This window comes from Gadus macrocephalus, chromosome 9 (assembly GCF_031168955.1).
Source record: "Gadus macrocephalus chromosome 9, ASM3116895v1".
NCBI classification, from domain to species: Eukaryota; Metazoa; Chordata; class Actinopteri; order Gadiformes; family Gadidae; genus Gadus; species Gadus macrocephalus.
The window spans coordinates 7,884,695-7,901,443 of NC_082390.1; the positions used below are offsets into that span (position 1 = coordinate 7,884,695).

General features: G+C 45.0%; 1 protein-coding gene across 3 annotated transcripts in view; it reads left to right on the forward strand.

Annotated features, from left to right (window-relative positions):
- Positions 1–16,201, forward strand: part of slc1a2b (solute carrier family 1 member 2b) — a 21,913-nt gene extending 5,712 nt beyond the window's left edge. The window contains exons 1-11 of one of the 3 annotated variants that reach the window (XM_060060582.1): positions 69–352; positions 4,553–4,692; positions 6,375–6,527; positions 6,880–7,130; positions 7,619–7,766; positions 8,060–8,186; positions 8,495–8,728; positions 9,216–9,410; positions 9,750–9,884; positions 10,185–10,437; positions 11,978–16,201. In XM_060060582.1, the coding sequence (XP_059916565.1) occupies positions 315–352; positions 4,553–4,692; positions 6,375–6,527; positions 6,880–7,130; positions 7,619–7,766; positions 8,060–8,186; positions 8,495–8,728; positions 9,216–9,410; positions 9,750–9,884; positions 10,185–10,437; positions 11,978–12,043 (1,740 nt within the window). In that variant the 5' untranslated portion in view covers positions 69–314 and the 3' untranslated portion in view covers positions 12,044–16,201. Of the gene's footprint in view, positions 1–68; positions 353–4,552; positions 4,693–6,374; positions 6,528–6,879; positions 7,131–7,618; positions 7,767–8,059; positions 8,187–8,494; positions 8,729–9,215; positions 9,411–9,749; positions 9,885–10,184; positions 10,438–11,977 lie in introns of those variants that run through there. The other 2 variants (XM_060060584.1, XM_060060583.1) reach the window with 2 other exon arrangements.
- Positions 16,202–16,749: the final 548 nt, after the last annotated feature.

Here is a 16,749-nt window from a genome sequence, read left to right on the forward strand (position 1 = left end):
GGGGGGTTGGCATGGGGGTGGTCTGGCACACATCAGGACCAGGGGGTAGCATCCCAGGTTTCCGTAGCTGAGACCGGGGGGTGTAGACTGGGCTGAGAGCATTCAGCAGCACCCTGGAGCCTGGTGGAAGTCGTTGCCTCTCCACACCTCCACCGCTACACATGTGTACATATTGTATATGTTTGTAGATACCTTCCCTTCTTTTCGGATGGAGCAGCTCGTATGACGGGGATATTTTTATATTTTTCCATTTAATTTATTTTCTTGCTTTGCTTTCTTTTAAAAACCAAACGGCTGGGATCTGACCCTGGTCCATGTATATAGCGCTTACCTCAACTCCAGCTCAAATGAAGTAAGTACGACTCAATTACATCGTCTAGAGTGGATCTCTTAACGCATTGATTCATGGATTCACTTGTCAATCAATTCGCTATTGATTGACGAGTGATCGAATGGCCTCACATTTGTCGATGACCTGTCACTCTTCGACGTACTTGATACAACTTAACCACTGAGTTAACTGCTCTCCTCTCCCAGTGGAGAGGCGGCATGTTGGCAGCATAGGATGTGATCGAAAACGATCAAATTTCAATATTAATAATGATGACTATCGTTCTTGCGCTCAGGCGGAGACAATGTTTTAGTGATGCCTCCGTCCATTCTTTATGCCCACTTCATGCCCCTCTGCCATCCTCACAATTCAATTAACATGGCTCAGCCCCAGAGTTTAACATTAAGAGCCTTACACAATGATCCTATTAGGAACGGAGACCGCAAGCTCCCAGTGTCTGTGGGAGGGGCAGTGTGTGTGATTGTGAGCGTGTGTGTGTGTGTGTGTGTGTGTGTGTGAGAGTGTTTAGAGGGGGGGGTGGTTCGTGTCCCTGCACCCAGAACTCCAAGCCGGGGGGTAGTGGGGGGATGGGGGGGGGGGAGGCGGGGGGGGGGTTTGCGTACGGCTCGGATGTAAGATCTGTGACAGGTTCATTTCCTGTCTCGGCCACACCGGCTGGGGGCGGCTTCCTCTTCCAGGGGCTAAAAATAAAGGAAGGGGAGTGAAAAGGGGGAAATTAAATTAACTCCATTCATCCATCTCCTGGAATGACATCTCTGGGCTCGTTTGTCTTGGGCGTTTTATTCCTGGAGTTTGGCTGATTGTTCCGTTGCTCTCTTCAAACACGCGGAAAACTGCGGAAGAATGGAGAGCTGAGGGAGCGTAGTGAAAGACTCCACAGAGTGCAGGAAGTACTTCACGTTGGCGTGATGTTTCCATGTCTCCTCGTTGCTCACAATGCAACCCCGTCTACCAAGGACTGGGTCTTAACATAATAGGATCTGGCTGTTATTTGTGTGGTGGGAGAATAAGTGTGTTTGTGTGCACGTGAGTGTGTGCATGTGTGTGTGTGTGTGTGTGTGTGTGTGTGTGTGTGTGTGTGTGTGTGTGTGTGTATGTGATTGTGTGTGCGTCCGTGTGTGTGAGTATGTGCATTTGTGTGTATGTGTTTGTGTGTGCACGTATGTGTTTGTGTGTGTGTGTGTGTGTGTGTGTGTGTTTGTGTGTGTGTGTGTGTGTGTGTGTGTGTGTGTGTTTGTGTGTGTGTGTGTGTGTGAGTATGTGTGTGTGTCTGTGTGGATGTGTGCACGTGTGTATGGGTGATATTGTGCAGCCATGCGTAGATGGGGCTGTCCAGTATTGCATGCAGACCTCATGACTGATGACCACATAGAGGGTGTTTTTATGGTGCGTCTATTGGGCCTGGCTGTCTATCATGTCTTTGTTGAGCTTTTCAAACATGAGATATATTGGCTGCTATGGTGCACTACGGGGTACGGGGCGTACAGAAGACAAAACAACGGTTTAACCCCGGCATGGGGTTAAAGGTCAGCTCATTGATTGGCTGTTTGATGTCCTTTGTCCTTTTTGAGTATCAAATAACCTTGAAGGCAACATTAAGCTTCCTCTCTCCGAGAAAACCTAAAGAGAACGTGTGAGAACTTCTATTATAATCCGTCAGAGATGGAGAAAAGAAAATGTTCATTTCGAAATGATGACAATCAGTGTTGAAAAGCACATCTCTCTCTGTGTGACGAGAAGATAGGGGAGGAGGAGGAGGAGAGGGGGAGGAGGAGGAGAAAGAGGAGGAGAAGGGGGAGAGGGGGAGGAGGAGGAGGAGGAAGAACAGGAGGAGGAGGAGGGATACAGGGAGGAGGAGGAGAGGGGGAGGAGGAGATGGAGTATGAGTAGGAGGAAAAGGAGGAGGAGGGGGAGGAGGAGGAGAAAGAGGAGGAGAAGGGGGAGAGGGGGAGGAGGAGGAGGAGGAAGGAGGAAGAACAGGAGGGGGAGGAGGATAAGGGGGAGAGGGGGAGGAGGAGGAAGGAGGAGGAGGAAAAGGAGGAGGGGGAGGAAGAGGAGGGGGAGAGGGTGGAGGAGGAAATGGAAGAGGAGGAGGAAGGTGCAGAGTATGAAGCGGTGGTGAGATGCCTTTCCCCACACTGCGTGAGAGACACAGCTGGTTGCTCTCTGACTTACTCGTTGCCACCTCAATGGCACGTGATGCAGATGCTAATTACTTTCCCTCAAATTAATTAAACAAAGTGACACATCTCTTCCTGCTGTCAGGTGTATGGGGTCCGTTTTGTTTTGTGTTTTGGTACATTTCTTTTTTTCCCCTAATAATAACTGTCAAGTTAAATTTTTGCGTCAAGATGGTTATTCACATTGCGACTATTGGAGTGGAACTGGTCCGTCTGTCTGTCTGTCTGCCTGTCACTTCCCTGAGAGCGTTCGGATTTTTAGAAACATAACTTCATTGAACACTCGTTTGTGTGACCACTTACCATATCTGATATTCATAGGTTATTCAGGTTGAAAAAAGGACGTATTAATCTTTGCTTAAACAAAACAATGCAACAAAGCAACACATTATCTTAGTCCTATGTCCTAAAGTACATAGCTAGTTATTGAAGTCCAAACTGGTTGTGAACCATCAACGCTTCCTTATTAGAAACCTATAAAAAAAAAATAAGTCTCAGCAAAAGCATTTCACAGTACACCCAAATGACTAAACTTACTTAAAATCCACACGTTGTAAAAATAAATGAAAAAAGAGTTTCTTGCTCTCAGCAGAAGAGGCATTAGTCGGTCACATTGGGATTTAAATGGACACAAAAATCATTAACGGCTATGATTCCTTGCAATGCTCTTGTTTGAATACATCCTACATTTTCTGTCAATTTTGGCTTGAGAAAGGGAGAGAGAGCACAAGAGAGGGAAAGAGAGAGAGCGAGGGAGCGAGTGAGAGGGAGGGAGGGAGAGGGGAAGGGAGAGAGAATGAGAGAGGGAAAGAGAGAGAGAGAGAGAGAGAGAGAGAGAGAGAGAGTGAGAGAGAGAGAGAGAGAGAGAGAGAGAGAGAGAGAGAGAGAGAGAGAGAGAGAATGAGCGAGCAAGTACAGGATGGTGGTAGGAGATATATATAATGGGAGAGTGAACGAAAAGAGCCTGTATAGATCTACATATTTAAAGAAAGAGGAAAATGTGCATCTGCGCTATATGGTGTTGCCACCCACAGCTCACCTGTTCTCTCCTCTCCATCTGCCAACCCCCCCCCCCCCTCCTGAGTCTATCTGCTGGTCCCTGTATGAGACAAACAGCTGAAGCCAGCTCCTCGTGATTTATCTTCTTTCCGATCCTCTTACATCACGTTAGAGAGAGTGCTGGAATTCTTAGTATGAGGGATTCGCGCTGCAGACTTTAGAGTTATTCTGGTTCTATATTCTGGTTTAGATGAGAACATTAAAATGGTGAGGAACCACAGGCGTTGCTAAAACATGCAACTTGTGCCTAGTGGCAAGGGCGTTCTACTATTGATTTTATTGGCCGTTATCCATTATGATGACATTTTTATTACACATTTTAATTTGATGACAATATAATGTCAAATAAGTGTATTTGATTTGTATTTGCTCTATTCAGTTTTATTTTAACACGTGATTATCTTTCAAGCTCTGCAGTTCGACATGCAAGGGCGCAGTCCTGTTGATCTGATAAGGCATGCAATGGCTTTTAACAATTCTGGATTACCACATAACATATAGGTCTATAATCTACACAGACAAGCTCTGCTGGGTTTGCTTATCTTGACAGAAGCTTAAGCAAATTGTATTACATAATGTAAACATCGTACATTGAATCTCATTAGAAATTAAATCACATGTTTCAAATTCACCTACATTAATTTCCCTAACATCAGTAGGATTTTAGAATCGACACATGCTTGCTACTGTTTTTCAAAATAGGCTGTATCTAAGTAAGGCTCCCTAAGGGCTCCTAAAACACACAGTAAGACAGTATGGAATCATCTGATTTGCAAGGCTCGCTGCTGCATTGTTTCATTAGACTTGTGTTTTATAATCCATCCTTTGTCCTGCTCACGCAACAAGAACATCCAATGAACTGAAACAAAGTGTACCAATAAGCTGTGATTGGACCGTGACATGGAATGTGCAGGATGACCCATAACCCTGTCCTCTGTGCTCTTGTTCCCCCGGTCTCCAGTTCCAACAACATGCCGAAGCAAGTGGAGGTGAGGATGCACGAGAGCCAGCTGGAGCCCGTGGAAGCCCGGCCTCAGAACAAATGTGCCAAAATATGCGCCGCTTTGTCGAAGAACCTGCTGCTCACCCTCACCGTCCTGGGTCAGTCCACCAGCTGAATCGTTAACCTTCCTTCTTTCTTTCTTTCTTCTTTCTTTCTTTCTTTCTTTCTTTCTTTCTTTCTTTCTTTCTTTCTTTCTTTCTTTCTTTCTTTCTTTCTTTCTTTCTGTCTGTGTCTGTCTGTCTGTCTGTCTGTCTGTCTGTCTGTCTGTCTGTCTGTCTGTCTGTCTGTCTGTCTGTCTGTCTGTCTGTCTGTCTGTCTGTCTGTCTGTCTGTCTGTCTGTCTGTCTGTCTGTCTGTCTTTCTTTCTTTGAAGTAGGTGGATACTACATTGTGTTGAGTCGGGGCCAACCATAGTCGTTGATCATAAAATACATCATTACTATTCTAAGTCCAATGTTCACACAGTACAAGATCGAACATGAACAATTTCCAGAAACCTGTGTGAAACTAAGAAAGCTTGGGAATGAAGCAATAGAGTTGTTGCTTACTATCAGTGCCTCTAAATAACAACGGACTACGAGAGTATTTAAAGAATAGGGAGCAAGCTTGTTGTGAGTTATCTAAGACAAAGTGGTGCATGCCTAGGGGTAGATGTAGTAGCAATGCTCTTAACAGAGCATAAGATGCACCAAAGGGCATCCAGTCCTGAAAGAAGCAACGTTGGCAACAATGATCAACGGCAGAAATCGAAGGAATAAACAGGAAACTTGAGAGCAGCACAAGCCAGCACCATTGCCATCTTTTGGCAGAGGCACAAGGAGGCTGGCAAGAGAGGCAGGACAAAAAGACAATGTCTATGTTGCACAGGAAACAAATTGCCATCCAAGACGAGGAAGGTCAGCAAAGGCTGCTTAATACGTGGCAAGGGAGCGTAAATGGTGGCGCAGTGGACATCCTAAAGAATGAATAGCTGGAGGGAGATCCAAGCAGCCTTCGTTGGGGGGTTATTAAAGAGCCATTGGGTTCTTTAATCATTGGCAGTTGTCTGGGAGCAGAGGAAGTAAAACACCCTGTGGAGCGATGGGGAGGGGCTGTGATTCCCAGCCTTGTCCGGCCGGGGCAGAAGAACGTCTGAAGGGGCCAGGGGATGGACCCGACGCAGGGAGTGAGGCCACGTGAAGTTCAGCTGTCAGCTCTCAGAGGGAACATTTATAATTGGGAGGGGAAGAGCAAGTGGAAGTGGCGAAGGTGAAAAAAGAGAAGAGAGAGAGGGAAGATAGATCCAACAAGCCGATATTTGATTCTATGTTTTTTGTTCATGGGGTGTTATTCCTATCACTGTTTCATTGCATTAATCGACCCCTTTAGCAATTATTATGATTCATCCTCAGCACATCAGTCAGCACCAAAATAACTTTAACTGTAACTAATTACTAGCCTGGCCAGCTGAATAAGTCCTATCACTGAACCCAGTAGCAGCCTGTTCACTTCGAGGTGATGAGGGTGGGGTCCAGGGGACGTTTTGATTTGAATTTAGTGTTGAGAATCAAGATTAATCTCAGATCAGTAGAGGGCATGGTTAGAGACCAAGTGATGAGGGTCAATTGATCTTGGTGAGTGAATCACTAATTTTTCTCTGAGCAACCATCACCAAACCATATTCCTTGTTAGCCTTGCCATTGCCAGTCCACGGCCAGTGTCCAAAAGTGAGCCTCTGCTGACCAATCAGACTCAACGACAATGCCGTCATCCTCTCACCCGCCTTTCCTTGGTGCCCTCAGGTGTGGTCATGGGCGCGGTCTCGGGGATGCTGCTCCGAGTGGCCTCCCCCATCCACCCAGACATCATCATGGTGATCGCCTTCCCCGGAGACATCCTCATGAGAATGTTGAAGATGTTGATTCTGCCGCTCATCATCTCCAGTCTGATCACAGGTACGTTACTTTACTGTCAGCGTAGACCAGCGCAGTGTTTGAATACCATTACAATCCTACGCTTTTTCTTTCTCATGTCTATGCTGTTGAGTAGTGCCATAGGAGGTTCACGAGTGTCTGTGTGTAATCATAATCCGTACTCAGTACAACCTCCCTGAATGGGTTTGCTGAGTGATGTCAACATGCGTCACACATCATGCACGGGATCAACTATTATTCCACAGTCCGCTGATGGAGCTTGAGAATTACCAGTTGAATGCCTAAAGCTTATCTCAAGCAAACATGTCCACCTGATAACATAACGTAACCACACAGTCAAACACTGTACAACCCTTTTTGCTTTTGAACACAGGACTCGCTGGCCTGGATGCCAAATCGAGTGGTCGCTTGGGCTCCAGAGCCATGGTGTACTACATGTCCACCACCATCATCGCGGCCATCCTGGGAGTCATCCTGGTAATCGTGATCCACCCCGGCGACCCTAAGCTAAAGGAGAACCTGGGAGAGGGCATTAAGAACGACGACGTCTCCAGCTTGGACGCCGCCTTCGACCTGATCAGGAACCTGTTTCCGGAGAACCTGGTGCAGGCCTGCTTCCAGCAGGTAGGAGGACACAGCAGACGGCCGCTGTGGGAGAGGAAACACTAGTCTTGTCTGAGCACCCTCAGGTGCTGCTCTCCAGAAGGTGTTGTCCGGCAGATTCTATCATATGACTTCATGCTTGCGAGCGTGTTCCTTCGGGCAGGATCCACATGCAAGCATGTGACTTCAGAGAGGAGGCTCATATGTTGCTTTGCTTACTGAAAGAGGAAACGTCACGCCTGGCAAATATATAATATGGATTCAATTAATTACTGCTTTATTCGCATGTTGTGTGCTCCATTGGTGTGGGTAACGGTTTATCCCCTTCAAATCACAAGGTGACACAAGACGAGCACAAAGTCGATTGGCCACTCCACACCAAAGATAATTAGCATAAGCCTCTATAGAATAACGTTAACTACACACCAAACAAAGAAACAATGGTCACCACTCTGTGATTCTTCATTGGAATATATTGAATCCATCTATCTTTGCGTTTTTCACAACAGATCCAGACGGTCACAACGAAGGTGGAGGTGATTGTGGAGGAGGCCGTCAATGCCACCAGTGTCGATGGTTTGGTGGCAAACATCACCAAGGAGCCTCAGATCTTAATCAAGAGGGCCCTGCAGTACAAAAGCGGCATGAATGTCCTGGGTATGGCACACGTCTAATTCAGACTTCTAATTTTTTGGAAAGCAAAATCAGGAACTCAATCATATACTGCACCTGTGTCAGTGACCCTACTGTCGTTTAAACGACAGTAGGCCGTTTTTTCACTTTGGTTAAAAAAAGCGACAGTTTTTTAACCAAAGTGACTGCATGAGCAGGTAGGCCTGGGAGAATCTTGCTTTAGGCTAGAGGCAGACTGCAATTAAAGACCCTGACCGGTAGAGCATGTCCAAGTCGGTTCTTTGTGTTTGTATGAACCTCAACCTTGTTCCTTGCAGGTCTTATCGGTTTCTTTATCGCTTTCGGCATCTGCATGGGCAAGATGGGCGAGCGAGCCAAGCTCATGCTGGAGTTCTTCAACATCCTCAACGAGATCGTGATGAAAATCGTCATCATGATCATGTGGTCAGTAACACTCGGAAATTCTCTGTCTGCTGGAAAACCATAATTGACAGTTCTTGCAGTTTTTGTCGTCACACCGTAATAATACGTGATATGGCACGTATCAAGTTGAGTAAGTAAAGTATAAATTGTATTTTATTGGATTAGAAGTGAAGCACTGTTACCGAACTAGAATTGTTAAGATCTGGTAGGAATGAAAAGGACAATGAAACAAAGTACAAATACTTTGAGAAAGTAGGATCAAAAAGATGTTCATTGGTACTGATCTCTGCTCCAGCAACCTCTCACGAGAGTCGATGTGTCTCCATCAGGTACTCTCCCTTCGGTATCGCCTGTCTGATCTGCGGTAAGATCATCTCCATCGACGACCTGGAGACGGTTGCCCGGCAGCTGGGGATGTACATGGTCACCGTCATCATCGGACTCCTCATCCACGGAGCCATCTTCCTGCCCGGAATCTACTTCGCCATCGTCAGGAAGAACCCCTTCACCTTCTTCATGGGCATCTTCCAAGCTTGGATCACAGCCCTGGGAACCGCTTCCAGGTCAGACAAATAATGAATGGATGAATAAAACAGGTGGATGGATGAACGTCACAGGACTGGATGGATGAAAAGATCTATGGTCCGATTAATGAATTGGTGGATTGATGGATGGATGAGTTGTTGGAAGGATGGATGAATTGATGGATGGATTAATTAATTGATGGATGAATGGATACATGAATGAACACCTGAATGGAAGCATGGATGGATGAATGTATAGTTAAATGGGTGGATGAAATCGGTGGAAGAATGTATATTCAATGAATGGAGGAATGGTCAAATAAATTGATTTATTCGTGGTTGGATTAAATAGTGGATGGGAGGATGGATGAAGGAAAATATGGATGGATGAATTGAAGGACAGAAACCTTTTTGGTCTTCTTCACCATTGAGTAGAAGCAGATGGTTAACCTCATACTTTTGCTTGAATCCCGCTGTTCCTCCCTCACCCCTCACCCTTTCACCCTCTCACCCTCTCTCCCCCCAGCGCTGGCACGCTGCCCGTTACCTTCCGCTGTCTGGAGGAGAACCTGGGAATCGACAAGAGAGTGACCCGTTTCGTGCTGCCCGTGGGCGCCACCATCAACATGGACGGAACCGCGCTGTACGAGGCCGTGGCCGCCATCTTCATCGCCCAGATGAACGGCATCTACCTGGACCCTGGCCAGATCATCACCGTCAGGTCAGTTCACGCACGTCCAATGGGAAGGTCACAGGGCCGAGAGGGTTCATGGGAAACCAAAAATCTCTTAAAAAACAGTATTTAGCATCGAGTAGCATCTTATCCTAGTTATCTTTGTTGAATACGGGGAATGGATTAACCTAGCGATTGTAAGTGCTTGGCACTTCCTTCCTGTACCGATAGAGATATTTTGTTTTTTCTCTTTCTTCTGCGTCTGCTAAATGACCTGAATGTAGACGTAAATCTTAGTGACACTCAAGTCGGTAAAGTCATTAAAATGAACTCTCATTAATAGTCATAAAATATGGGAGATTATATGGGAGATTTGTGTGCCACCAGTCTGACCGCCACCTTGGCAAGTGTTGGAGCTGCCAGTATCCCCAGTGCTGGACTGGTGACCATGCTCTTGATCCTGACCGCCGTTGGCCTGCCCACCCAAGACATCAGTTTGCTGGTTGCTGTGGACTGGCTGCTGTGAGTGACGACCATGAATTAAGATATGCTTTTCAGAATGTTCACCATGGATATGATGGAAACTACAAACTATACTTCTGCATTTTTCTTTCCTTGGCTTCTTCTTCTTCTTATTAATTTGTTGAGCTTTCCAAATGGATGCACATGCTATGAACGTTGCATCGATATGTTCTTTCCTGAAGCATTTGTTTATTTTTCCATTTCTGTCGCTTGTTGGGTAAAGACAAGGCTTGAAGTCACATTGAAGATAATTTCTGTATCCTTTTTTCTTTTTGCTCTCTACCCCTTTGCGGTGAGCAGGGACAGATTCAGGACCTCAGTGAACGTGATGGGAGATTCCTACGGAGCCGCCATCGTCTACCATCTGTCCAAGGCTGAGCTGGACGAGCTGGACGCAAACACGGCCAAAAGCGACGACATCGAAATGTCGAAGACCCAGTCTTCTTATTACGACGACATCAAGAACCACCAGGAGAATAACTCCAACCAGTGCGTCCTAAGTGCGACCGCCACCACCTCCGCTAACAATACCGTCGTAGTAGATGAGTGCAAGGTACACCTAATGCTTTCAGATGTAGAGACTAGCATGTAACCTCCTTCAGCTTAACTGCTCATCCTACACCTTGTCATAGATGTCCTTTCCTTATTTTTTATTTTTTGTTTGTTTTATCATTGTCGATGACAACTGTGTATGCATCCAAAGGTAATGCCATACACCAAACAAGCACGTGTGTTTTGAATGTCTCTGTTCACTACTCTAGAATAGCAGCTTCTGTGAACACACATTTTACACAGGATTTATACAGTATCTACAGTATATCTTTACTGCCAACTGATTCCCAAATCATCACCACACATATGTACTTGTACCAAAGAATCAGTCTTTGTTGTAAAGTTTGGATATGAATATCCTTTAACGGACAGAATGTAGTAAAAACACGCCAGCAGAGTGTTGCGTCTGCACGGCTAAAGTGTTACATGCTGTATAATTAGCAGATTCTATATTTTCCCCTCCTGAGCGGGTGTGCGTCACTCCTCCTCACTCACATTTCCACACCAGCTAACTCTGCTAATTATCAAGGCTCCTGGCTGTGAAGTAGAGGAATGCAAAGTAGGAACCGCCACCACCACCACCTCCTGGTAATGGAAGACACCTAACATTATAAACCACTATCTATGGCATTTAGAATACGCTCCAGTAGAGCAGAGGACTGGCCTCCCAGACAACCCCCCCCCCCTCCCCCTGCCCGGCCCTAAAAGGTCCACTGATGAATCTAAAGGATGAGAGGTGTTGCCTAGCAACACTGGAAACTTGTCACACAAGCCATCCATCAAAGCATGTCTTATAGAATTCTGTTCCTGAATTGCAGTAAATTCAGGCACAAAGGCTCGCTACTTCCAGTCTCTTTCTTTTGTGTCATGAAACCGTCTTCTTAGTTGACTCATTTTCTCAAGCTTTGCAGCATGCTCCCCACCATAACTCTGTAACACTAAAACACACATCCATTTTTGTAGTGAGTCGTTCCTTGTCCTTTTTACTCTGTTCCATGTTTGTGTGTCATTTTTTGTTTCATTGTGATTTACTGCACCCATGCATGTTGAGTTTGTGCTCATCTGTCTGATGTTTAGTCTGTTCTCAGGTCACCGAGAGAAACTCTGGTCCTTTGTTATGTCTGCCACGAGCTCGCTCATCGCTGTTCGCCCCGAGGATCCAGAATTTGCAAATTATATACCTGTGTAACCCTCTGAGATCTAGCTCCCTCCACTGGCACCCTGCGGCCTCACGGTGCCTCCACCGGGGGCACTGTGCTGTACGCCAGGGTATCCGCGGACCGGCAACAGATGTATTTCTGAAACTTGTTTTTGAATAAGTTAAAGCCGATTACAAAACAGCTAAAGTAGCAAACGCCATCTTTTTGGTTGTGGCTTTTTCATCCTTATCCTGAAGACATTAATCAAAAAGGTCTTGAGTCGGTGGATTGGATTAGGGGGAAACTAGGGCTAGGAACAGATGTAACATGCATGTTGAGAAGCCCCCTTCCTGCTTTGGTGGCGAGATGTTGTGCTCAGTTGTCACTGCTGAATGTTTTCAGGTAACCTCGGCCACTAACGGCTCTGCGGCGGAATGCATACTTGTTGAAGAGGAGAAACAAGAATAATGGCAGCGCCAACATCCCCCTGCATCTGGGCTCCACAGGCTTTCTGACCCGGTGAAAACAGAGTGAAACCGAAATGTCACACGAACAGAACTACTAATTTTCCTTTTGATGTTTTTTTTTTTGTACGTCCCTTTTATAATATTTTTTCTAGCTGTCTTATCTGACTGATATCTATCTGAACTAATACTCATTCACATGACTGTGAAGTAATAATTATGACAGTTGTATTTGAACCTGTTAGCGTACTGTAGTGTGCTACGTAGCAAACACTGAGACAACATGCTTCAAGGCTCGGGGAAAGGAAAATTAAAAAGGAAAATACAAGATACAGAAAGCACAGTTTTAGGAATTTGTTGTAGTTACCGTTGGACCCTCTAACAAAGCTTTTAGAAAACTGATAATGAGCAGTGGGTAAACGATCAAGACAAAGCAAAGGTTCGACATAAGGGATGGGACCGAATATTATTTTTAATGCGGGCAGCTCAGTGGACAAAGAGGAAGTTTGAACATCGCCGATGTGAGGCAGAGGGAGGGTTCGATCCGCTTTCAGGTCGTTTTCTACACGCAGACCCCTTTATCTTACACGCTAACCTCCTAAAGCTCGTCCGGTGGGGCCCCCTCTAGTCCAGAGAAAATGGCAGACGGGGGAAGTACCTAAAGCCTTGAGAAAGAATCAGTTACTGAAGCACACATACGGTGGAAGTGCCGAGCACAACCCGCACCTCAGAGACCTCGCTACGCCACACTTCAATGTCCATTTCCTGTGTGTCGGCGGGGTTCCCTTACCCCGCCGTGACTCTGTGTGTGTGTGTGTGTTGCATGAGGATGTTCAGTGTGTGTGTGTGTGTGTGTGTGTGTGTGTGTGTGTGTGTGTGTGTGTGTGTGTGTCTTTGAGAAGGAGAGTGTTTGTCTGTGTGCACAGATGTGTGTGTGTGAAAGGTCAAGGTAGCGAGAGTGATAGCTGGTGATTGAGACGTGAGATATGAGGACCAAACTATAAAAAATACAGCCCACTATGAGGACCAAAAATGAGGACCAAAATAGACAACGCAAATTGAAGATGTGATTGATAGCAATTCATAAATGTTCGACCCACACTAATCAGTAATAATTCCCCCGAAATAAAACTAAAACCTAAAAATGGAAAAAAAATTGCTGTCCAATTAAGCACAAATTTGACAATGACTTATTTTTCGAACCAATGATTTTAAATTAAACTCAATAAATGATGATGAAGCACAAAAAATGTGTCACGCCTTTTAAACACATAATAAAGAAATGAAGCACAACAATGAAGAATAGCACAAATGGTATAGAGGGGCTTAAGAGAATTGGAAGTGGCGACTCAACTAAACGTTGGCTCTGTTAGCCTCGCGGGTGTCCTTGCATAAAATGATTATTAGGAACAGGAGGGTCCACAGCTACACAGGCTTTGGTTGGCAAGGGAGAAGTGGAGCCTTTACTCATTCAGTGTTACGGCGCTCTCCAAACAGAGACTGGCTCTCCTTCGGCGGACAGGTTTACAATGTGCCAGTATAGGAAATCATCAGTTTTACCAGAGGTTATAAAAAGCACACACAATGTCTTAATTTACATTCCAGTGGTCGCACAGCCACCTTATATACGCTACCATGTTTACAACGACAACAACCACAAAGCACAAATGCTAATCTAATTAAAGCATGTAACGATTAAGACCATGTACAAGCATATCATATATATCATGTGGATCTCGTGGCTCCCACGCTAAGAGCATACCGTCAACATAACACACACACGACATCCTTCTCAGTGACATCCACATGTCTCCTCCGCACCACGACCTAACGTCCCTCAATGCGCCATCCTACTGCCTGAGAGCTACAGACTGTTTACACCAAACCCTATAGATGCTGCAGTCACCCCGACCACACACCCATAGACACATTCCATCAAGCCACAGATCATCTGAATCCCCAGCCGTGCCAACTATCAGGTATTCTTATGAATATCGATATAATATTTATCTTTCAAATAAATCCTTTCACAGATGCAAATGAACAAGGCTTCTGAATAACTACAAACAGACGTATACAAGGCCATCTGGCTTTCAGTCTTTGCAGCCTGTGAGTGTGCGTGAGTGTGTGTGTGTGAGAGAAAGATAGAGAGAGATGCTCTGTGCCAACAGTGTTATATGTACGCGTGCCGTGTGCTCTCCTCGTTTGTCGTTGTCCGCGGTTACGCTTATCGACCACCTGGCCTTGAAGATGTTGTTTTATTCACCGCTGACTCCAGACCAGCTCCGGTAACACCCCCCACCCCCACCCCCCCTTAACAAGAAAAATAGACAAAAACAAAAAAGCAGACATACTTTTACATCCATTGCTTCTAGGGTAGACCCCCCCTGTAGAGGCCATTGGTGATATGACCCCCCCACCTTATAGAAGAGAGACCCCATGTCCCTAGATATAAACACTGACAAAAACACCCGCTCACACGTGAGTGGTCATCAAACAAATTGAACCACGTGCTGACATCTCAATTGGCCTTTTGAGCCACTCCCCCTGAAACCGTGATGCTGGGGTGAGGGAGGGGGGGAGTGCAGACCATATTGTCACCTGGGGGGGGGGGGGGGGGGGGGGGCTGGGTTTGAGTGACCGATTTTCGGTTCTCGGTTTAAGAAGAAGCATTTAAAGAAGTGATGTTTTCTGGGGTTTTTTGCACCACTATTATCGAGAAAAGAACAGCATGTTTTTTTTCTAAGTGCCTGCCGGCACTGTGTGTACATATTGTAGGTAACACATGGACTTGGTTCTGTTTGGTTTGTTTCTTCTGGGGGCATTGGAATATTACGTAGGACTATAGAGCATCATTTCCGTGACATATTTTAATGTAATCCTTTTTAGATAAATATCCATGTCCTGAATTAAATTAGATTAGATCAAAATGTATAGCGAAAGGAACATGGAATAAAGTGCTTGGTTTCTATTTTATTTTAATTTTTTCCCTAATAGCTGTTTACTAGTCGTCTCACTTACATGTCACAAATACATATATATAAATATCTTTTTTTGTATCTAATGTAAGCGTTTTGAATGTTTGTTCTATGACGATATAAACTGTGTGCATTCATTTACACTGTACATAAATAAATATATAATTGTTCTGTTCAGTGGCAACGCAGAATGTCTACGGAATTTACAATGATCTCGCGGCAAACCTTGTGTGTGATGAGAGGTAAAGATGGAGAGAGAGAGAGAGGAAGAGTGAACTAAACAGACGGAGAGTTGGGGGGGGGGTTAAGTTTAGAGTTGGTGGGTGTATTTTGGATATCCTACTGGTGACAGGATCGTCACTGGGCCACAGATGGCTGGGGAGGGGAGGAAAAAACCAGTATAAGAAATCGCCTCGCATGTGGGATAGAATGATGAATCAAGCCAAGCCTAGTTAGACGTTTATAACTACTAAACGAAAAACATCCAATGTGTTGAAATGCCTTCGGTAGCTAATGCCTGTTACCATATACTCTTACATTCCTCAGGTGAAAAGTCTCATTTTCATCTTTGTGATACACATTCCAGAGAGCTCCCCTTTTGGTCGTCTAATTAGGGCGTTAATGAGCTCAGTGCGTGCTCTGTTTGAAGTGTTCAAGAGGGACAGAATTGATTTGTGCACATAACAGTTTATAGATTGGTATGATGGCACCAAATTAAACCTGGACTCTACCAAACACTCCAGGAGTCACTCAATCCATATAAAGCACACTACGTAGTACTTATATTCTAAATAGCACAACGATACCAAGCACGCACAAATGTAATCATGTGATGACTGCAAGGTATACTTGATAAAAGACAGTGGATTGGCATGACATTTAAACAAATATGTGTGTCCAGTGTATGTTTGAGCCTGTTTTCTACAAAGTGTCTGTATTTTGAAAAACTCCTTGCTTATTTCAATTTTTCTAGAACGTCCATCCGTAATTTTGATGTGAAGCCAGACAGACTGGCTGACTGTGTGAAGACAGACGGGGACTCAGTGTAAAAAAAAATACAAATACAAATGAAAAAAACATTCCTTCCCCCCAAACCTTAAATTAAATGTTCAGACATATCATTAAATGTTGTACCTTTGGTGTACATATACAAATATAACTAATAAATGTTGATTCATAACTAACCTTGTTCTTGTCATATTATTTATTCTGTGTATGTTGGACCCTTCCCTCTCACTATCCCGTCAAAAAGAACAGTTTGACAAACACAAAATACCATATGTCTTATGCCTGAGATTTAGACGCCTATCTGAGAGACATAATTACACAAACACAGGCAACACAAACACGATAAGAAGTAAGATCAAAATGAGCGATACTTTATTAGATATGTGTGTTTGTGTGTGGGTGTGTGTCTGTGTGTGTGCGTTTGTGTGTGTGTGTGTATGTGTTTGTGTGTGTGTGTGTGCGTGTGTGTGTGTGTGTGTGTGTGTGTGTGTGTGTGTGTGTGTGTGTGTGTGTGTGTGCGTGCTTGCATGCATCCATCTTAAAGCTGCAGTAGGTGAGAAGAGAGAATTCCAAAGAGAGAGAGAGAGAGAGAGAGAGAGAGAGAGAGAGAGAGAGAGACCGAAACCAAACGGTCCCTCCCTCTCTTCTCAGTTCTCTGAGGAGAAGTGTGCACCACACACCTGTTTGGCGCCATTGTAACGCTGTGCATGCCTGTGATTGACAG